General features: G+C 46.3%; 1 protein-coding gene across 3 annotated transcripts in view; it reads right to left on the bottom strand.

Annotated features, from left to right (window-relative positions):
- MATN2 (matrilin 2) overlaps window positions 1-21057 on the bottom strand; it is a 158950-nt gene extending 137893 nt beyond the window's left edge. For 2 of the 3 annotated variants that reach the window (XM_081258567.1, XM_081258569.1), the window contains exons 1-2: window positions 20840-21057; window positions 6089-6230 (exon numbers count right to left, since the gene is read on the bottom strand). In XM_081258567.1, the coding sequence (XP_081114693.1) occupies window positions 6089-6230 (142 nt within the window). In that variant the 5' untranslated portion in view covers window positions 20840-21057. Of the gene's footprint in view, window positions 1-6088; window positions 6257-20839 lie in introns of all 3 variants that reach the window. The other variant, XM_081258568.1, reaches the window with a different exon arrangement.
- Between the last annotated feature and the right edge of the window lie 1498 nt (window positions 21058-22555).

The raw sequence follows: 22555 nt of genomic DNA, 5'->3' as shown, positions 1-22555 counted from the left end.
CACTCCCTCTGTCTCAAAGCTTCTCCCTCTCACCTGGAGAGAGGGAAAGAAAGCCAAAGATTGCATGGGGGGCGGCGGGGAGGGTTCACTACGGGAACCAGAGAAGGGACAACCGGAAGGTGGGAATCGGTGATGTCACCACGCCCCAGACGAGACCTGAAGGATCCCTGACATCAGCCACCTCAGAGGAAAAAGCGGCTTGCTAAGAGGCTGAAACCATGCACAAGAGGATCGTCTCAGGGGTCCAACACACGCGGAGCTTTCGCTGTGGGCGGGGCCAAAGCAGGGGCTCGAGGTCGGCGACCCCGGTGTTTCCCGCAGGAGCAGCAGCAGCTCCAAATACTGATGGGCATTTCCTGTCCTTCTCAAAACTCCTGGTCGGGGATCAAGCTCGAGTGTGAGGTGCCTTTTTCTTTGCTCAAACACACATCTCCTGAGTCACGCATCCTCTCCTGGGGCGAGGGGCGGGGGCGGGAGGTCACCTTTTCATTCTAGGTTTAAAGAAGCCTTAACAAGTTGGCCAGATGGCTTTACTTCTCTTCGCCTTGGCTTCCTCGTCTGAAAATGAGATAAACCAATAACCACCTTGCAGTGGTTTGTTTTTTGTTTTTTTGTTTTTTGTTTTTTTTTTTACAGATCAAGTGAGCTAGCTTGCCCCTGCTCACAACAGGGGCTCGGTAAGTGAGAGTACCTCCAGAGGTGTTGTGAGATGTGAAAAAGTCCCTTTCTTCAAGGGTGTACAATCCGGTACTCAAAACAAGGCAAGTACAAAAATCACCAGAATAGGAATCCTTGGGTATGTGCCTTTATTACCCCTCAGAATAAGGCAAAGAGGGTTGACGCCTTGGTAGAGGACCTGCAGTGCATGTGGCCCATCCCGGGATGGGAGGGTCCTGCCTGGCTGGCAGCAGGAGAAGGTGGCATTTGGCCTGGCCCTGGCTGATAACAAGCCTTGGCCAAGGAAAGATACTCCAGGTAGAAAGAAGAGGGTGAACAAAGCCCTGGAAAGCTCAGGGAAGGAGAGAAAAGTTGTATCCATGACAAAGTGGCTTCAGGGCATTTAAGACTGGTGGCCTCAATGGGTCTGTCCTTCCAGAAACCAGAAGCTCAGATGGCTTCTGGCATCTGCTTTTCCTCCTTCACTGAGGGTGCCAACAAATGTCAATTAGGGGGATTGTTTCAGGATGTGGAAATTCATTTACTGTCAGCCAATGCTTGAAAATGTTAATAATTATCAACCTAGGCGAAAACGTCCATTGGCAATACAGAGCAGGACATTCTTACACTTATGCCAGCCAACTCCTTCAGTCACATTGCTAATTTAGGCGGTTTCAGCTCCTCATACAAAACACATTGCATTCTTACTCATGTTTTGAGGTCAGGTTTAATTAGAGATGTATGCAGAATTGAAAATAAATGCCTCCTGGGCTTCCCTGGTGGCGCAGTAGTTGAGAGTCCGCCTGCCGATGCAGGGGACGTGGGTTCGTGCCCTGGTCCGGGAAGATCCCACATGCCGCGGAGCGGCTGGGCCCGTGAGCCATGGCTGCTGAGCCTGTGCGTCCGGAGCCTGTGCTCCGCAATGGGAGAGGCCACAGCAGTGAGAGGCCCACGTACCGCAAAAAAAAAAAAAAAAAAAAAAAAAAAAAGCCTCCTAATGTACTGTGATTTCCAAGGAACAGAATTTGGGGCTGTATACAGTGAGTTCTTAGATTAGCTTTATTAGCTTTATTTTTAAGTAGTAAATTAACTGCTATGGAGAAATTGCACTACATTCTGTGACCTCCACCCTCGCACACCTCTGGAATTTTTCCTAGCAGAGTGTGTTGGGGGAGGGAGTGTCAGCTCCCACCATCCCCTAAACACACAATGGGGTCACCCTCCTTTTAAATTTAATTTAATATTAAAAAACCCCACAAACATGAATTCTTCATGGGTGCTATTGATCCAAAAGGGGAATCTATTATAGGGAAAGGAAGTAGAAATAAAATGAGATAGGCTGGTAAATTTAGAAAAGAAAGCACATGTCAACAAGACTTGGTTTTAAAAGACAGATGAAACAGGGGAGCCAGTGGGCTGAAGCGCAGACAGTTTGAGTGTGTGCTCTCATTCCAGGAGTGAGGGGAGTCACCAATACAGTGGGAGTTTGGGCAAGGGCGGTGAAGGTTTCCGAAAAGGCTGATATGCCCCCACTGGTTGCCCTGGCGACAGGTCCACCCCCATATGACTGTGACATACTAAAGAGAAAAATGTGCACAAGCAAAGCAGGCAGCAGTTAAGGATGGGAAGCAACAGGACTTCCAGTTAGCACCACCTTGAGGGGACCTTAGGGAAGAGTCTGGGAGGGGACGGGTGCCACTGATGCAGGATGGGTGCAGAGGGAAGAACCTGAAGGCTTCCGTGAGCTTAGGCTCTGCGTACAGCACACCCTGCGGCTCCAACTCCACCAGCCGGCATAGTTGCCTTGAAGGGACTCTGAGTTGGAGAATGTGCTCACTGGTTTCCCTGGTGGCCTGGGACTGCAGGCTCTCCCTGCCCTTTGCCCCAGCCCTGGAAGCTTAGGCAGTCCAGATGGCACAGTAGTGGGTAGAAGAGGAGTCAGCAGTGATCGCCACTGTTGTCAGCTGAGAGTCCTCCAGGGGCTTCCACCCCTGCAGCATGAAGCCCAGACTTTTCGTCAGAGCCCATGAGGTCCTAAGTGAGCTGGTTCCGAACTCCTCTGGGCTTGTCCCCAGCTCAGACCACCTGCCTGACAGACAGGGTGGCCCCGATGGCTTCACCAGGTCCCGCCTCCGTGCTCCATCCTCACCCCTCTCCTGCCAGCTCATTCCCCAGCTCCACGTGGACTCAACTTTCCCTAGGAATGTTTCCTGAAAGCAGCCATTTACAAAGTGTGGTTTGGGGACCCCCTTCACAGAGTCCATGAGATCAAAACTATTTTTGTAACAGTACTAATGTTTGCCTTTTATACTCTAACTCTCTTATGTGTGAACATCGTTCGAAATGTGGTTTTAGATTCCACATTGCAGTTAAGCTTTAAGGAACTACCATTTGTCAAGTTTTGGTGTCCTATCGGAGAAGAATATCCATAATCACATGAAAAGGCTATTAAAAAACATCTTCTTTTTCTGACTACATGTCTGTGTGAGACCATAGTTTCTTCATGTAACCCAACCAAAACAATATTTCATGACAGACTGAATGGATGAGAAATGAGAATCCAGCTGTCTTTAATTAAGCCAGACACTGAACAGATTTGCAAAAATGTAAAATCCTGCCATTCTTCTCACAATTTTTTTATTTAGAAAATATTATGATACAAATATTTTTACTTACATTATGGTTAGGTTATGGGTTTATTATTGTTATTTTTAAATTAATTAATTAATAGTTTTTAAAGTTCTCCATTTCAGTTTCTGATCCAGTAAACCTCAGCAGACTTAACCCACAAAAATAAAAGTTCTTTGGTATCCTCAATAATTTGTGAGTGTACAAGGGTCCTGAGACCACCTTCTTATACTGAGCCTACAGCAGGCAGAGTAGAGTTGTAACTTAGCTGTGCCTCTACCATTGCACACCGACTCCACCAAATTAGTGACCTGTTTACATGTCTGTCTCCCCCACTGCACAAGTGCTTCCTGATGGTGGTTGTTCTTTAACCCCCTCATGTCTGGCACAAAGCAGAAAGTCCAGATGAATGAATGAAGTAGAAGGGAAGCCCACGTGGACACACATCACAGGCTACCGCCCGAACAACATGCAAACAGTCATAGGAGGGCAGATAAATATATGCATTATTTTTTTAAACTGGCTCAAGTTGTTACTGGGCCTCTGACTTGAATTTAGACATAAATATAAATTTTTTTTTTTGTTTTTTTTGTTTTGAGGTATGCGGGCCTCTCACTGTTGTGGCCTCTCCCGTTGTGGAGCACAGGCTCCAGACGTGCAGTCTCAGCGGCCATGGCTCACGGGCCCAGCCGCTCCGCGGCACGTGGGATCTTCCCGGACCGGGGCACGAACCCGTGTCCCCTGCATCGGCAGGCAGACGCTCAACCACTGCGCCACCAGGGAAGCCCAAATATAAATATATTTTTTTTTAATCAGAAAATTCAAATGAAAAATTAACCTAAGAAACAATTCTGCTCCTACTCTTTTAAACTTTCAGAGACACCCCATGCAAGCAAGTAACTGGGGAAATACACCATGCAGTGGATATCACAAATACAGCCAAAATGATTTGCCACAAAAAAAGTGATCAGGGCAAGGACCACAACAAGCACAGCTTCTCCATCTCTGTTCGCTGTCAAAGGTAGACCAAAAGCAGGTGGCACTAGAGGATCCAGGCCAGAGTTGCGGTGTTTGCCTTTGGTTTCACGATTCTCACTCACTCACCATGTTCCCAAGTCAAGCAGCCCTCCAGCATGTCAGGGAGCGGCCACGCCATCCCCTGTGGGGCAGAGATGTGCCATATCCCATCCCCCTCTTTGTCCCTGACACATTCTCCTACCAAATGAGAAAAGGGGAGGGGGAGGATACTGGACGTGGGATGGATGCCCTTAGCAATACAGGATCTTTTACCTCTCCGAAGACAGGGGGTTTCTACCTCAGAGCTTGAGCTCAGGGTGAAGGAGAGGGCAGTGAATGCTGACAACTAGGGGACGCCCCGTGGGGGGAGAGGGGGTATGAGAGTGTGTGAGTGTGTGTTTGTGTGCATATGTGTGTACAAGTATGTGTCGGAGGTGGGGAGAGAAGAGAGAGAGAGAGAGGCAGGGGGTGGGGACGGGCCTACACATCTCCACCACCTCTGTCTTTCTAGACAGAGAGATAGATGATAGATACATAGATAGATGATAGATAGATAGATAGATAGATATGTTTATCATATGATGGTATATGTTTATCATCTTGAAATTTATTTTTTTTTAAACCCTTTAATCAGCGTACTAAATATCCCCCAGTCCTTTCCACATTTGCAGAAGTCCTATGTTTATGTCACTGGAAAAAGATTCTCAAGAGACTAAAGACATGGAGGGCCCAGCATCATGGAGTCATTGTTTAGGTTAACACCATAAAGGTTCTGACCTCTCAAAACAGAGCTTTTGGTTCCTCTGGTCTCTAACTGTCATTTAGGATGCTGAGGTGACCAGGCACTGGGCAGTTCTCTCAGTGGCCTTCACAGGGGGGTGAGATTTTAGGGGGTACAAATATAAAACACAGTTTTGGAGAACAACTTCATGGAATGATGGTTGTGGTAAAGCTTTCATTCACTGCATACCTATAATTTACATATATTAATTATCTTGCTTTCTCCTCACAAAAATATTCCAAGATCAGCATTAACATTCCCATTTTATGGATGAGGAAACTGAACCTCGGAGAGGTCATGTTGCCTAAGTGTACACACTTGGTCAGTACCAGAGCCAGGTCTATGCCAAAACCCACCATCCTTCCACTGGCCAGCCTTCCTGTTACCCCCGCATCCTAGGCTTTCCAGAGCCCATGTTTAGAACCAGGCCCATACATCTATATTCTGTGTGTTTTCAGGACCTTTCCTTCCTCTTGGAGAAAGAAAAGAATTCACCTGAAGAAAACACGTTCACTGGGTGAGCCTAACAGACCTCTAACATTTTCCATGTCTAATATGTTGATTCCACCTCTCTTTCGTGCCAGCTCCCACCTTCCCCAAACCCACCTGCTCTTCTTCCCATGCTGCCAGGCAGGGAAGCATTATTAAGACAGATTAGCCAGACAAATCCAATAAAAAATTCTCATAACCCCCTTGTCCAGGTAAGTCCAACCAGGACTTTTTCAGATGAAAACTCGTGCCCTTGCTTATTGGAGAAAAGTCATGAGCTTCAGATTAAATGAAAAGCTTTGCAATAGAAGAGGTTTAATTTCATTTGAAAACCCGTGTACAACCACATTCTCAACTCAGGACGCACTCATTGCCAATGAGATGCCCTCTCCCCCAGCATGCCCAACACGGGACCCAGGGCTGGGAGAGCTGCCCCGACGGACACCCATCCCCTGGTCTGGAGGTCCACCCTCGACCACCTCTTCCTACTTCTGTAGGTGGAGCCCCGTCACTCACCCAGGAGGGCCGTCTGAGGGTGGGTCCGAGCATGTCTCCCTCTGGAGATGGACCTGGAAGGAGGCCACTCCCTGGCCTCAGCGGGGAGGAGGAGGATCTGTCCGAGGATCAGCAGAAAGCAGCCCACCAGCATCTTTTCCATCTTCAAGAAGAGAAAGAGGGGCAAGGCTGTGACAAACACAGTGGGAGAAGAGGGCTGGGTGAGGTTTCTGGGTCTCCCTGAATGCTAGGTGCTGCAGACTCGCCCCCCGCCTTTCCCCAGATCAGACAGGCCACTTGTACTGAAAATTCCATTTGTGTGTATGACCCTCAGACCCACTGGTAGGTTCTTGGATACTCTGAGCAGGGCATGCATAGTTGGAATTTTTTGTCACTTTGGTCACTATAAGACTGAATGGAAAACTTGGGGGAAAAAAATCTACCCTGAAGTTTCTTTTCAGTCAAGTTCATTATTAATTATTCATAGTCACATTCTATATCTTGCATTTGAAAAAGGAAAAACTACATCTGAGGATTCCAAGTAACAATATTTTCTTAGTCTAATAATAGTGGATGGTACAAATTAATATATATATGTTTCCCAAGGAATACATATACGGTTGCATAAGTTAGCATGACTTAGCCTCCCAGCCTCCCTGCCTTCCACACACATGTATTAAGAGGGAACATGGTGCAGTGTTTTTAAGGGCTTGGACCCTGGCACCAGACCGCCTGGCTTTGAAGTGTCCTAGCTCTGACACTTGCTAACTGTGTGTGACCTAGGGCAACCTGCTTAAACTCCACATGCCGTGTGGGAATATGGTTAATTGGGTGACTTAATCCATGTAACGAAAGCATTCAGCATAGTGTCTGGCACACATGGGGAGGTGAGGACAAGCAAACAAGCAACAGCGTTAGGGGACCAGAGAAGAATAGGATCAAACGCAACGTTGAGCACAAAGCTCTCGGATGCAGAAAGAATTTTGACTCTTGAGTTGAGTTTCAGATATCCGCAGGGGTGAGGGAGTTTCAACCAGAGTAGCACACTCTTGACCAGACTTTACCCATTTTCTGTACTGGTCCCAGAGAGTAGCTGGTGTGAAGGCTCTGGAGGAAAGATTCTGGGCAGGGAAGCGACATGGTCAGATCCAGGGTTTCCCGGGATGGCCAATCTCAGTGCTTCACTTGGGACGAGAAAGGTACTTTCCACATGGTGAATGATGTTGACTATTCTGCCTGGCAAACCCTCATGGAGAAGGCAATATCCTGGGACTAGGTTTAAACGTATTTTTCTTCTAGTTTCTATCATTATAGTGGGTGTCATAGCAATTTATTAATTTATACAAATTAGTGAGGAGGAGGGAATATTTATGGAGGAACAACATTTAAGGAAGATCATCTGCCTGTAAAGTCTTTACTAAATCCCCATCCTGTGCTTGGCAATTTCACCCAATTGATTTCATTCAATTTTCATACTTATCTTGCATAAATCAGAATTATTATTTCTGCTTTTTAGAGATGAGGAAACTGAGGCTCAGAGAAGTTTAGTAACTTGACCTAGGTCACCCAGCTAAAGTAAGTAGCAAAGTAAGGATTCAAACCCAGGGTAAGAGGCTAATTTGCCGATTCACTGATTATCAGAAAACTTGATTAGCTGCAAGTCAAGTCCCCAGAAGGCAATTCATGAAAGGCCATAGCTGTTTCACCATCAGAGGTGGAAACAGGGCAGGGCAGGGGTAGGGACCACTTCCTAAAACATGAAAAAATAATACTCAATAATTCAGTGAACTGTTTGCTCAGCAAACTGCTTTCAGAAATTGACCTGGAGATGAACCCAGGCCTGTCGACCTTCAAAGTCCACAGTTTTTCACACTTGCTATGTTGATCTAGCTCACTTTTCACTATGCATTAAAATTCTATTAAAAATAGCAGATGTTTATTCAGCACTTACTATGTGTCAGGCACTTGGCCAAGTGCTTTAAATTTATTAAGTCATTTAATTCTTACAGTAACTAGAGAAGTTCAATAATTTGCCCAAGGGTATGTAGCTGATAAAGGCGTGAAGCTCCAGAGCGTTGCTAGTTCAGTACGGATAACTACTGCCCACCCCTTATAAACAAATTAAACTCTTTACTAATTGGACGGTTCCCTATTCATAGCTTAATCTGTGAGATTCCTTTTTAGAAAAGGAAGAAAAAAGATTTTGCCTCTTTCTCTTATCTTAAACCTACTGTTTACTGTCAAGTTTCCTTGGTATTTATCACATTTTATGTGACATTCTAAGTGTGTTATGTCATTTATATGTGATTTATTATTTTAATGATGTTCTCCTTCCTCCCATCTGAGCAAATACAAAGTCCACGTTTATTTCTTTTAAAATGTATACAACATGCTCTGAAGGCGCACCTCCATCCTGACACATCTGCAATAAATCCAAACATTTAGAGCGTGATGTGGTGGATAATTATCATTTTCAAAAAACAAATACCACTTCATGTGGCTTGGGTTTACTGTGGATTTCAAGAAATGTTTGCATTTTCAAGTCACCATGGCTAACCAAAAGGCCCTGAAGATAGGTGAGGGATAGGAAGTTAAAAATAAACAGAAATAAACACTTCTAGCTGTCTAACCCTGAGAAGGTTACTTTCCCTCTCTCTGCCTCAGTTTCCTCATCTTTAAACCGGGGATAATGAAGAAACCTCGTTGTATGAATTAAATCAGCTCATATATATGTAAAGCACATAGAACACTGCCTGGCACATAGTAAGTGCTCAAGAAGCGATAGCTACTTATTATTATCATCCTTATGCAATCAAACCAATTAATATAAAGTACACATTGCTAATTTTTGTCATACTGAGCCATTTAATGTACCTTATATTAACTTCGATGCTTTCTTATGACTACTCTAATAAAACAATGACACACAAATCCATAATTTAAAAATACATGTTAGTATCTAAAAGTATTTAAAACTCTCTTTTTCAGAATGAAATAATGCCCCTTGCAGCAACATGAATGGACCTAGAGATTATCATACTAAGTGAAGTAAGTCAGAAAGAGAAAGACAAATACCATATGATATCACTTATATGTGGAATTTAAGATATGACACAAAGGAACTTATCTACAAAACAGAAACAGACTCACAGGCATAGAGAATAGACTTGTGGTTGCCAAGGGAGAGTAGGGATGGATTGGGAGTTTGGGATTAGCAGATGTAAACTATTATATGTAGAATGGATAAACAACAAGGTCCTACTATAGCACGGGAACTATATACAATATCCTGTGGTAAACCATAATGGAAAAGAATATGAAAAAGAATGTATGTATATGTATAACTGAATCACTTTGTGTAGAGTACAAATTAACACAATATTGTAAATCAACTGTACTTCAATAAAATATTTTTCTTTAAATGTTCTTTTTTCAAAATGCAATGGCAAAGCAAGTCACAGTCTGGTAGAAAAGATTTACAAAACATTATCTGATATATCATTTATCTCCAGACAGAAACTCTTATAACTCAACACAAAGACAAACAACCTACTTGAAAATGTGCAAAATATTTGAACACTCACATTGCCAAAGAAGACATTCAGCTAACAAATAAACATATGAGAAGATGTTCAACATTCTTAGTCATTAGAAAAATGCAAATTAAAAATCACAATGACATTCCATGACAAATCCACTAGCATAACAAAAATTAAAAAGACTGATATAACCAAGTATTGGCGAAGATGTGGAAAACTGGAATCCTAATACATTGCTGGTAAGAATGCAAAATGGTATAGCCACTTAGGGAAACAATTTAGCAGTTTCTCATACAGTTAAACGTACACTTCCCGAATGAGATAGCACAGGGTGACCAACTGGTCTGGTTTGCCTAGAATTGCCTGTGTTTTTGCACTGAAAGTTCTTCATCCCAGAAAACTCAGTCCTGGGCAAACTGGGCAAACCAGCAACCTAGATATTTACCCAGAAGCTATAAAAACACACCCACACAAAGACTTATACTCAGATGCTCATAGAAGCTTTCTTTGTAAAAGCTGAAAACTGGGAACAATGCAAATGTCCATATATTAACGAACAGATAAATAAATTGTGGTACATCCATACAATGGACTACTACTCAGCAGTTAAAGGAAGGATGTAATGGGTGAATCTCAAAATAATTAGGCTGAGTGAAAGCAGCCAGACACAAAAAGAATACATCCTGAACAGTTCTATTTATATGACATTCAACAAAGGGCAAAACTCCGTGACAGAAAGATCAGTGGTTCCAGGGGGTGGGATGGGAGAAGATGGTCAGCTACAAAGGGGCAGGAGGGAAATTTCGGGGGTGATGGAAATGCTTACATCATGATTATGGTGGAAGTTACATGGCTCTATACATTTGTCGGAACCCATCAAATTATACACTTAAAAGTGATGAATTTTATTGTTTTAAGTTTGACTTCAAAAAAGCTGTTTAATAGAAACTAAAAGAATGGGGAAAAGGATACTGTATACAAGTCAACATAAAACCAGCAGGGCAATATTCATATCAGACAAGAGAGGCTTTTTGAAAACAAATGCAATGGCAGTGAAACAAGAAAAAATAAGTCAGTACACGTAGCCCACATTAATCATTGTTTCTCAGGGGGGCATTTACAGCTGCTAGCATTTGAAGAACAGGAGCCAGAGCCAGTTCCAACTGGAAAACAAAAAGATGTTTGAGAAACAGTTCCTTTCACATATGGATAGGCATATGAGAAGAATTGTTCTGCTGAGAAATAGAGGTTAATTCAATCAGAACAGATTCCATGAAGCATTTGGGGGCATGGAAAGAATATTTTTAAAACAACTAAACAGCTTTGACTTTTGTTCTAGCAATTCTTCTCCTCTCCATGAGACAATGAGTCTTTTCATTTAGCTTTACTAAGAGGGTGGGGCAGAGAGAGAGAGAAGGAGATTGTTCTAAGCATCACTGTTTCAAGTAAATCGACAGACGCGTGGCATCCCAACAGAGCCAACACTATGTGCTGTGGGCCCTGAGAGGAGAGGCCTGGCTCTGTCACAACATGCTGCGACCTCAGCTAGGTGATTGAACTCTCTGGGCTTTAACTAGTCAGCCAGGAAATGAGAGGCATGGTCTGGAAGCAGCGTTTCTCAGCCTAAACCAGACCACAGGCCCAGGACAGGCGCCCAGGACAGGACAACGCCGCTCCCCTGAGGAAGATGGGCATGACACCCTCTTCTTGCCCCTGCACAAGAAGACAAGGGAGCTAAGGCACTAATATTTTTTCTAAGTGCCTACTATGGGCCAGGCAGTGAGCTGGGCACTTGTATATTGTTCTCTCATTTGGTCCTACAGTCATTCTGTGAGGTGGACGAGGTCCCAATTTCATGGGAGGAACACTGGCGGCCACAGATAGAAAGACACTCTCCAAGGTCTCAGAGCTAGTTAAGTGACAAAGCCAAGACTCTAGCCCCGCCACCTCTCAGGCAGCCAGCCTACTTGCTAAAAAAGAGATGTTGAGTCCCCTCTCCAACTCTGAAAGTTCTTAGACATCATATTCAAGAGTTTTTTCCCTCAAAGGCCATTCCATTGGCACACCAAGTGTGCATACTAACTACTCTGTGTTCAGTGAGAACCAGTCACACAGGGCTGGGGCCGCAGCAGCCCCAGAAGCCTTCCTTCCTGTCTCCCACCTCAGACCAGAATCCCCAGCTCCCACAGGGCCGGCAAATGGAGCCCAACCTCCCTTTAGATGTTGACATTTAGATGTTGACTTGATGTTGGCTTTCTGTGACTTTCACCCAGTGGTCAAGGCCTGCTTGCCAGCCCACAGCCTTTCCAGATACAGACTCAAGTCCTTTCATGGTCAAGGTAACTCCATCTGCTCCGGTACCCGGACTAGAAACTCGGCCTCAGCTTCCATGTCTCCCTTGCGTCACCATCACATTCATGGGTGCACAAGCCCTCGCTTTCCCGCCTCTGCCGGCTCCCTGCTCCAGCCCTCCTGACGGTTCCTGCCACTGCAGCAATGCTCCAGTCTATTTCTCACCCAGACTTCTCCAGAAGCTTTGGAACTGCTCTTCCTGCCTTGGGCCCTGTACCTTCCCTGCTCAGAACCCACCTATGGCCTTACTACGTAACATTCATGTTCAAGGCCCTCCATGACAGACCACTGCCCGCCCTACAACCATGGCAGTCCCACGTGCACCCCAGCCCCGCTACCGGTGCCAAAAGCATTCAGATTCTTGTCCTAGCTGGGTGCCTTCATCCATGCTGGTCCCTTGGCCTGGTCTACCTTCTGTATTATTCAAAAACGCATTCATTCCTAAAGGCTCAAGTCATACGTTACCCACTCTCTAAAATGTTCTCTGATTTTCAGCAAGGATTGACTTTTCTAGGCACCCCTGACAACGGGTTTGTTGTCTGCTCTAGCACTGGGTTTTTTGTTTGTTTGTTTTTGTTTTTTGGCCGCGCTGCGCAGCTTGTGGGATCTTAGTTCCCTGACCAGGGATAGAACCCACGCCACCGCAGTGAAAGCACGGAGTCCTAACCACTGGACCTCCAGGGAATTCCCTAGCACTGTTTCTTTTTCTTGTTTCCATATCTGTCTCCCTGCCTAGACTCTGAACTGTTCCTTGAAACCACACCCATGTGCTAGATGCTGAATATCATAACTAAAGTTTTAGAAAATAGGTAAATGTTGAATAAACCCATTTCTTGATCAACAAAAGATCAATAAATGTTGAATCTAATTGGCCCTAGTTCTGCACCTGACAACTGCCAAGGCCGAGCCCAGGTCTTCGTCTACATACTCGGTTTGCCTTAATGCGGGCAACCCCAATGGCTCTCTCCTACGACGGGAGGAGCCTCTGCCCCAGATTTCTTGGCCTTGAATATACAATTTTTAAATGCTATAGATGAAATATCTAGTTATAATAACTAAAGTATCCATTTAGTCATACATGCATATTCAAAACATTCAAAATTTAAAAATACATATTCATTTAGAAATAATGTTTTATTCATTAAAAATGTTTCAGGAAACAGTGTTTTCTCTCTTCCATGTCATAAAACAGTTTTCAAATGCTTGCCTCTCTAACATCTGTGTTTCATCGACGCTAAGGATCTTTTGGTTTCTGACATCTTTACTTCCAGGTCGCCTGAGATACAGCCCTTTCTGAATCTATAGACGCTGCTGTCGCTGGACATGTTACCTCAGACCACCAGTTCCCACTTAGGTAACATGAGGACAGTTGGTGGGTTTTTTAATATGTCCTGGAGGCATAAATTCACCGTCTCTGCAACTTACGCATTCACTGTGTTGCTCTTAAAGTATCGTATCCAGTGTCATCCAGCCCTTGCAATTGTGAAACTGTGCCCAGAAGAATAATGACTAAATTTGAGTTGATGTTTCTTTTACTGCTTTGGTCATTGACTTCTACGTGCATTCAAAATCAGCACACTGATTGAGGACATTTCAAGCTAACTAATGTGTCTTCCCCAAATAGTACTTTGTTCAACATATTTCACAGAGTTCCACATACTCTGAGAGACTTTGCAAGGACTCACATATACAGCAATTTCCTCTTTTCCAAGGAATCATTTTCTGGGGGAAAAAAAACCCTCACCTCATATTTTGGAACATATGGTCATTCCTACCTTACCTTTTCTCCCTTCCATTCAATCAAGCACCATGTTCTACCACGTGATGTCTCGCATGCCTTCTCCCTTTTCCATCCATCCCAAGGTCACAGCCCTAGTCTTGCCCCTTATTCATATTGGAGAGACTACAAAGGTCCTGGCAGACACTGCTGGCTGCCCCCCAATATCCTCCCCTCCTTCTTTAGTAATAGAACCCTCACTTTTTAACTGGACACGTAATGGGGCTGGAATAAAGACCAAGATGCCCAGTCTTCCCTTCTTCCCTAGCAGGTGACTACATGGGGGTTGGGGGGATGGAAGTGGATGCGGCGAGTACAACTTCAGAGACGTGTCCATAAAGGAGGGGTGGGGGGATGAGCGCCTTGCTTTGTCCTTCCTGCTGGCTGGAAACCCAGCAGTCATTTTGAACCACGAGGCACCATGAAAATGGAAGTCATGCTGCATGGTAAAAGTGACGAGGCACAAAACTGTGGGTCCCCTACCCCATGCTCACTTTGGACAGGCTGCCTCCAGGCTTCTAGACAGAAATAAACTTCCTTCTTCAAGTCACTGTCATTTCTGTTTTTTGTATAACTTGGAGTTGAACATAATCTTAATTAATTGACTGTTTCTAAGTCTCTCCTATTGACGCCATCTGGCACCAGCTGAATTCAATCTTCCCAACATAATACCATGCTTATCATGTGCCTGCTCAAAAACGATCAGTGACTTCTACATACCAAGCCGATAAAATCCAGATTGCTGGGCTTCCCTGGTGGCGCAGTGGTTGAGAGTCTGCCTGCCGATGCAGGGGACGCGGGTTCGTGCCCCGGTCCGGGAAGATCCCACATGCCCCGGGGCGGCTGGGCCTGTGAGCCATGGCCGCTGAGCCTGCGCGTCCGGAGCCTGTGCTCCGCAACGGGAGGGGCCGCAGCAGTGAGGGGCCCGCGTACCGCAAAAAAAAAAAATAATAAAAATAAATAAATAAAATCCGGATTCCTTAGCTTAGCACTCAAAGTCCCATAATCTGGCCCTGTCTTACAATGTTAACCTCAGAAACACCCCCATCCATTCCACCAACACACACACACACACACACACACACACACACACACACACATTAACCCTCCATTCCAGCCCCGTAGCTCCATACAATGTCTCTTACTCGCCGCTGGTTGGATTGAGTTTAGGACAACGGAGATACAGGGAGGGAAGCACTCCCTTTCAAACTGAAGTGTGAATGGAAACAACCTTAACAAGAAAACAGATACACTGTGGTGGAGTCATATAATGGGCTATTATACAACCATAGAAACGAGTGAATTACCGCTTGGTGCAATATCATCATAAACTTACAAACATAATATTGAAGAAAATAAAATTCAAAATGGACAAAATGAATCTACAGTCTTAGGAATCGGGATAGTGGTTACACTTGAGGTGTCAGTGCACAGAAGGAGGCATGAGGGGGGCATTATGGGGTACTGGGAATGTTCTGCTGATTACTCAGGATGCTGACTACACATTCATGAAAAATAATCCAGCTACACGCCAGATTTGTGCACCTTTCTATATGTATGCTTCAGTAAAAAATTTACTTAAAAAACAGGCAAACTCAGTTAGAAGAGCAGTGACCTTCAGGGGGAGGTGATAATTAATTGGGTAATTGTGGGCACAAAGCGGGGGCTTCTGGGGTGCCGATCTGGGAGATGGTCACGTGAGAGTGTTCATTTTGCAAAAGATCCATTGTACTGTTCCCTTATGGTTTGTGCATCTTTTTACATGTTCTTTTGATTAAAAATTTACTTAACAAGTGAAGTGTGCAGTGCTACTCCTGCCACCCTTGCTCTCTGATCATGCCATGGACAAAGGGATTCAGGGAGAGATGTGAGCTGCAGCAGAGATTTTAGAGAGAGGCTAATGGGTATTCTCTCTTGAGTGGGCTATTGTGCACATTCTGGAAGAGGTGTTAATAAGAATGAGGGTGCACAGCTGGTCCTGACCTGGAACTCCTTCTCAAGCCCTGGGGTGGGCAAAAATAATGTCCCTTCAAAGATGTCCATGTCCTAATCCCCAGAATCTGTGGATATGTTACGTTACACAGCAAAGGGGAATTACAGTTGCTAATCAGCTGACTTTAAAAATAGGGAGATGCCCTACATCAACTATACTTCAATTAAAAAACAGAAAAAAATAGGGAGAGCATCCTGAATTATCCAGGTGAGCCCAACGCAATCACCAGGGTCCTTAAAAACAGAAGAGTGAGGCAGCATGAGAAGGACTCAGCCTGACATTGCTGGCTTTGAAGATGGAAGGAGGCGACAAGCCAAGCAATAAGGGAAGATTCTAGAAGCTGAAAAAGGCAAGGAAATGGATTCTCCCCTAAAGCCTCCAGAAGGAACAATTCACCCAGTAAGAACCATTTCAGACTTTTGATTTCCAGAAACATAAGATAATAAACTTTTTAAAAACTGAAGTATAGTTTACAATGTTGTGTTAGTTTCAAGTGTATAGCAAAGTGATTCAGTTATACATATATATTATATATAATATATATTCTCTTTCAGATTCTTTTCCGTTATAGGTTATTACAAAATATCGACTATAGTTCCCTGTGCTACATAGTAGGTCCTTGTTGTCTACCTATTTTATATTTAGTAGTGTGTATATGTTAACCCCAAACTCCTAATTTATCTCTCCCCCCTCACCCACTATCCCCTTTGGCAACCATAAGTTTATTTTCTTTCTGTGAGTCTATTTCTGTTTTGTAAATCAGTTCATTTGTATCATTTTTTTGAGATTCCACATGTAAGTGATATCATACGATATTTGTCTTTCTCTGTCTGACTTAATATGATAATGTCTAGGTCTATCCATGATGCTGAAAATGGCATTATTTCATTCTTTTTTATAGCTAGGTAATATTCCATTGTACATATATACCACATCTTTATCCATTCGTCTGTGGATGGATGTATAGGTTGCTTCCGATAAACTTGTCTTATGTCACTAAGTTTGTGGTAACTTATTACAGCAGCAGTGGGAAACTAATACAGACATTGTCTGGAAATTTCAGAGAGGTGGTAATTTTATTAGAGGAGATTTTAGGGATGGGGGCATTCTTTGTATTTCAATGGAAATGGAGAAGGAGAAGGAGCTAGAAAAAATCAGCAAACACTGTTGATGGGGAAAAGGAGACCATTCTGAGGGGCTAGTGTTAAAAGTTGAGGGTTTGTCAAAGAAAGGGAGAAACTGTGAAAGTAGCAACTTCAGAACTGAGTTTGAAGCAACCCAGGGCTCACAAAAGATTTGACCCATAGTCTTGACCCCTGTGGTCTTGAGCTTCTCATCTTTAAGACAAGTGAAAACAAACTCACCTAACTGGGAAGGTGCAAGGATAAGCCCTCAACAGAAGTGAGATAAAATCCTTTGATTGGGATTTCCCTGGTGGTCCAGTGGTAAAGAATCCGCTTTCCAATGCAGAGGACGCAGGTTCAATCCCTGGTCAGGGAACTAAGATCCCACATGCCACGGGGCAACTAAGCCCGCATGCCACAACTACTGAGCTCGCACGCCACAACTACAGAGCCCACTCGCCGCAACTACAGAGCCAGCGCACCCTGGAGCCTGTGTGCCACCACTAGAGAGAGAAAACCCATATGCCACAACTAGAGAGAAGCCTGCACCCACAAGGAAAGATCCCGCATGCCTCAACGAAGATCCTGCGTGCTGCAACTAAGACCCGATGCAGCCAAAAATAAATAAATAAATCTTTTTAAAGAATCCTTTGCTTTATATCATTTTCTTTAATAATAACTATTTATTAGGCAGAATAATGCCCCCAAGGATGTCTAGGACCTAATCATCCCAGAATCTGTGAATATGTTACCTTTGTGGAAAAAGGGAATTTGCAGATGTGATTTTAAGCTAAGGATATTGAGAAGGAGAAATTAGCCTGGATCATCCAGGTGGGCCCAACGTAATCACAAGGGTCTTTATAAAAGAGAGAAGAAGGTGGGAAGGAGAAGAAGGGGGGAGAAGGGGGAAGGAAGAGAAGAACTGGAAGCTGCTATGCTTCGAAGATGGAAGAAAAGACCAGGAGCCAAGAAACATAGGCACCTTTCAGAAGCCAGAAAAGGCAAGGGAACAGATTTCCCCCTAGAGCCTCCAGAAGGAACACAGCCTTGTTGACACCTTGATGTTAGCCCAGTGAGACCTATTTCAGACTTCTGACCTCCAGAACTGAAGGACAATAAATTTGTGTTGTTTTAAGCACTAAGTTTGCAGTCATTTGTTACAGCAGCAATAAGAAACTAGTACAATAACTTAAAATAGCAGTGGGGTATTCCAATGGGGATGGAGCCACGGTCTCCAACAGTAAAGTTTTCTCTGACAATACTCTAAAAAGAACTTTCGAAAAATGTTAGCTAGTCCACCTGCTCAGCCACTGACTTTACATGCAGATAGTTCAGTAAAAATCTTATTTTCAGTCAACTCACTCCGAGCACTGGCAGATTAATTCACATTAATTATCTCATTTAACCCTTATAACAACACTATGACATAGATCGTATCATCCCCATTTAATGGATGATATAACTGAGGCTCAGATAATAATAACAATAAGCATAGGTAATAAATATTGAGCACTTACTCTGAGTTAGGCATTATACTAAGCACTTCATGTATGTTAACTAATTTAATTCTCCCAACAATTCTATTCCCATTTACAGATGAGAAAATTGAGGCAGGGAGTCTAAGTAATGTTCCAAAATCCTTGCAGGTAATGAGTGGCAGGGCTGAGACTGGAACCCAGGTCCCTCAGGTGCCAAGATCAGGGTCGTACTCCCACAACCTCTCATCACTGTCAGCATCATTACCACCAATTATTGATAACAGCCGAGGCCTCTGGGATGGAGCCCAGCCCTGCCTTTCTCTCTGAGTCTCTTTCAGGGTCCTACCAGGTAAGGCAGTGGTGGCTGTCTAACAAGCCACGTGGAAGGGTGTAAAGATGACCTCACGGCTAGAGCTCTAAGTGGCAACTGGTCCCTTGGAAGGGCTTCCCTGGCACTGTTTATTAGCAACAGCAATGATAGCCTCCACTCTATGCTTGGCACTTCAGCCTCCCTCTTCCTCTGACCCTCCTGACTTATTCCCACATGTACATTAAACAGGGGTGCCCTCCTGAGCTTCCCTAAAGACAGGGAGTCCCAGGAAAGGGCTCTCTTAAACACACATGCTAAAAACCAGAGGGGAGCCAGTCCCGGCCCAGGGGTAGCATTCGAGGCTCTGGCTCACTTGGCTGGTCTCAAACTCAGCTGCTCACCCGTGAGTCCCAGCATGTCCCTTCTCACCTCCCACCCAGCCTCACACCCAACACCCTGCAGGCCAGCGTTTACACTGGCACTCCCTCTTCGCCCCAGGCAGAGCTGATTCTAGGAAAACTGTGGGATTTCTCTGTAGAACCTTCAGTGATCCTCTTATTCCTGTCTACCTTTCAAGGAGCAATCTTCTGTTTCCTTTTCTTTAAATCTTGGGCCTGATTTCAACTACCTCTTGCTGAACAGAGGTATATGGTGATGCTGGTAAGAGCTTAGAGCATGACAGCCATCTGAGGGTGTCTCAGAAGTGGACGCTGGTACCTCCAGCCAGTGAGCTCAGGCCTCAGCGCCTCCAGCTTGCCAGGGCCTGGACTCCTGAGCCCGGAACCCTGGATCTGTAGAAAAGAGACGCCTGGCAACACAGAGGTCTGACTGAATTCTATGGGCAGGACTAAAAGTTTGGGCAGATAGGAAAACAGACGGTGAAGAGCCAACGGATATCTAGCTGCATTCTCAACAGGGGCTTCTAAGGGACCAAGCTTCAGGGGCTGGGAGGAAACTTTCCAGACCATAAACCAGGGAACAGCAATATGGTTTTCTGAGGCTGGGAGAAACAGGCAGGGAGAACCGTGTAGGATGCACTCCTGAATGGAAAACTCCAGTTAAATACATGTAGATCAATTGCCACCCTCACGTACCCACAGAGGGCCCACCTTCCTGACTTGGAGAGGAAGTGACTGCTTGTAGGAACGCCTTGCTTTTCTGGAGAGACAGGTGATGGAGCTAATCACCAATCTTAAAATGCCTGGAACTGTTCTAAGGACTTGAATTTAATCCTCACAGCCCTTTAGGTACTATCAACCCCATTGGACAGATGAAGAAAGTGAGGCATAGAGCAGTTGGGTAACTCCAAAGTTGCCAACCTGTAAGCTTCACTCACAGCCGGGGTCTGAACCTAAGCAAGCCAACCCCAGAGTCTCTGGTCTTGACCATGCCCCTCCCCCACCCCCGCAGCGGGAAACCAATTAAACGCACTTGGTGCAGATGCAGCCCAGCTCCCTGATTTACGACGATCTGGGACTTGGTCAACTGGGTTTGTTCCGGGCGGGAGTGTGTGTTCCCGAGGAGCTACCTTCCTGGGCGTCCAGTCCAGGAGACCTTAACGAGAGAGGGTCCCCATTTTTCTGTCCTCTCTCCAAACTGCCCTCGGGGTTTCTAGCAACTACCACAAAACGCCCTCCCCTTTCCTTCCTTTCTCCGCAATGTAGGGAAGCTGGAGCTTTAGCTGTCCTAGAGAACCAAGAACAAAATGCAGATGACACGGGCATTAAAATACCAGCCGACCGAGGCGGGGAGTCGGAATCGATCCGCTGGCCAGGTGAACAGCAATCACACAGCATCCCCGCTCAACAAGTCTCCCTTTCCCGGGGTCGGTGGAGGCCGGGTCTGGGCGGCCCCGCGGCGGGGCACAGCGCCCCCACGGGGCACTGCGGGTTGGCTGCCGCGCGCTGCGCCGGGCTCAGGGAGCTCGCGGGGCTCGCCCGGCCAGGGCGGCCCAACTGGCCCCGGCCGGGGGTCCCGCAGCGCCGCCCTCCCTCTCGCCCTCTGCCCCGAGGGGTCGGGAGCCAGGGGCCCGGGGCGTCCGGCGGGAGAGGCCGCGCGGGGCCGCACGGGCCGGGGCGCGGGTCTTTGGGCGCGCCCGCGTGCGTGGGTGCCCAAGCTCTGCCTGTCTGTCCGTCTGTCTGTCTGCGCCTCGGGGCTGCGGGGCCAGGCAGGGCCCCGGGGAGAGCGCGCCCCGCTCACCTGCAGCCACCGCCGGCGCCTGGGAAGCGAGAAAGGGGCGCAGCCTCCCGGGTCTTCGTCGCTGGCCTCCTCGCCGCTCCGAGAGCCACGGCTCTCCTCGGGAATCGCTCGTGGGAGCCGAGGAAGAAGCCCGAGGTGCTGCAGCTGTCTCCTCTTTCGCCGCTTCCTCCGAGTCCCATCCCAGAGCGCTCCGCTCGCTCGCTGGCTGCCTGGGCGGCTCTGGGCCAGCGCCGGCAGGCGGCGGGGGAGGCGGCGCCGCGGAGGGTGGGGAGCGGGCCGGCGGGAGGAGGGGTGTACTGTTTGGGGATGGGGCAGGAGCGGAGAGAGATAGGCCGCGAGGACCGCCCCACCCTGCAGGCAGCCCCGGGAGCTGGGCACCCTGGCCGCGCGCCCTGCCTGCTGCCGCCTCGCTCTGCGGGGTCCGTCCCCAAGCCCAGGCGGGGATCGGACTCCAGGGGTCTGGAGCCGCACGCAGGCTCAGAAAAACGAGGAGCTTTGGGGTCTTGGGGGAGTGGGGTGGGGAGCGGAGGAGAGCATCTCCTGGAGGGAGAAAGGCATGATGGGGGTCCTGTTTCCTGAACTGGGGGTCATGATCTACAGGAGGAGACCATCGATGACGATGATGAAGAAGAAAGTGGTTAGAAATGGGCTAATTGGTGACAAGTGCCAGGAGCTCTCTTGGCAGTGCCCAGAACACCGGTGCCAGTTCATATTAACAGAGCGTCCACTGGCCAGAGACCAGGCCCCTGGGTGGGGACGGGACTAAGGATGCCAGGACGGAAAGGAAACAAGGTTCCTACCCTGAAGGAGCAGAGAAAGTCTAGTCCAGGCAAGACTTTTGAAATTATGGGCAAAGATGTTTGCAATTTTGTAAAGCGGGGGAACGTGCCCTGAGAGGTCCCCAAGGGAACTTTGGAGGGATGCGAAAGCCAGGCTTGGTCAGTGGCAGGGAAAGGGCTGGGGAATGCCACTCTACCAGCTCTCCCTGCTCCTGGGCAGCTGGGGGCGAGTGGGGTCTTTACAACAGGCTAGGACATCTCCTAATAATTGCTCCAAAATTCCAACCCCAAACCATTAACCCAACCACTCAGTTCGGGTTTTAACAAGCTATGGGGGAGGGGCAGCAGAACTAACACGTTTCAAAACGTCTGGTGCCAGAATCTGATCATTTAAGTCCTCTTGGCCGCCTTTACTCCGAGCCGTTGTCACTCCTATTTGATGATAGAGTTGGTTTCTGGAATATGAGTAAAAACCTTATACAAAATCAATTTTTCAGGAAAGCTCCAGGTGGGTAATTAAAATCCTAGCCATAAGGCAAGGGGTCAACATACTCAAGCCATCGGGCAACTCAGTGGTATCCTAAGGCCAAGAAAGAATCTTGGATTCATGTTCCCTTACCCTGCACCTTAGGCCCACTGGGCACTCTTGGCTGCCTGCACTGATCAGAAATAGTTTCTTTGTATGTCTTTGGGAGGAGGTAGGTGGAAGTCAGAAAGCAGAGGAAAGTCTTCAGGAAATGTTTGGTCTCTGAAGTCTTGGATCCCACAAATGAAAATTCTTCCCGAGTCTGGGCCAGTGAAAATCCCCTAGGAGCTGGGGAAGTTAAGTTACAGTTTATGGAAACTTACAGTTTAAATGTGTTGCCTTATTTCAAGACACCAGTATGATCCAGTAATTTAACCAGGAAAACAATAGTAATTCCGAAATCCTTACAAA

Source organism: Mesoplodon bidens (assembly GCF_964165515.1).
Source record: "Mesoplodon bidens genome assembly, chromosome: 16".
NCBI classification, from domain to species: domain Eukaryota; kingdom Metazoa; phylum Chordata; class Mammalia; order Artiodactyla; family Ziphiidae; genus Mesoplodon; species Mesoplodon bidens.
The sequence above is the reverse complement of the archived record's forward strand: the minus strand, read 5'-3'. Positions and strand labels throughout refer to the sequence as shown.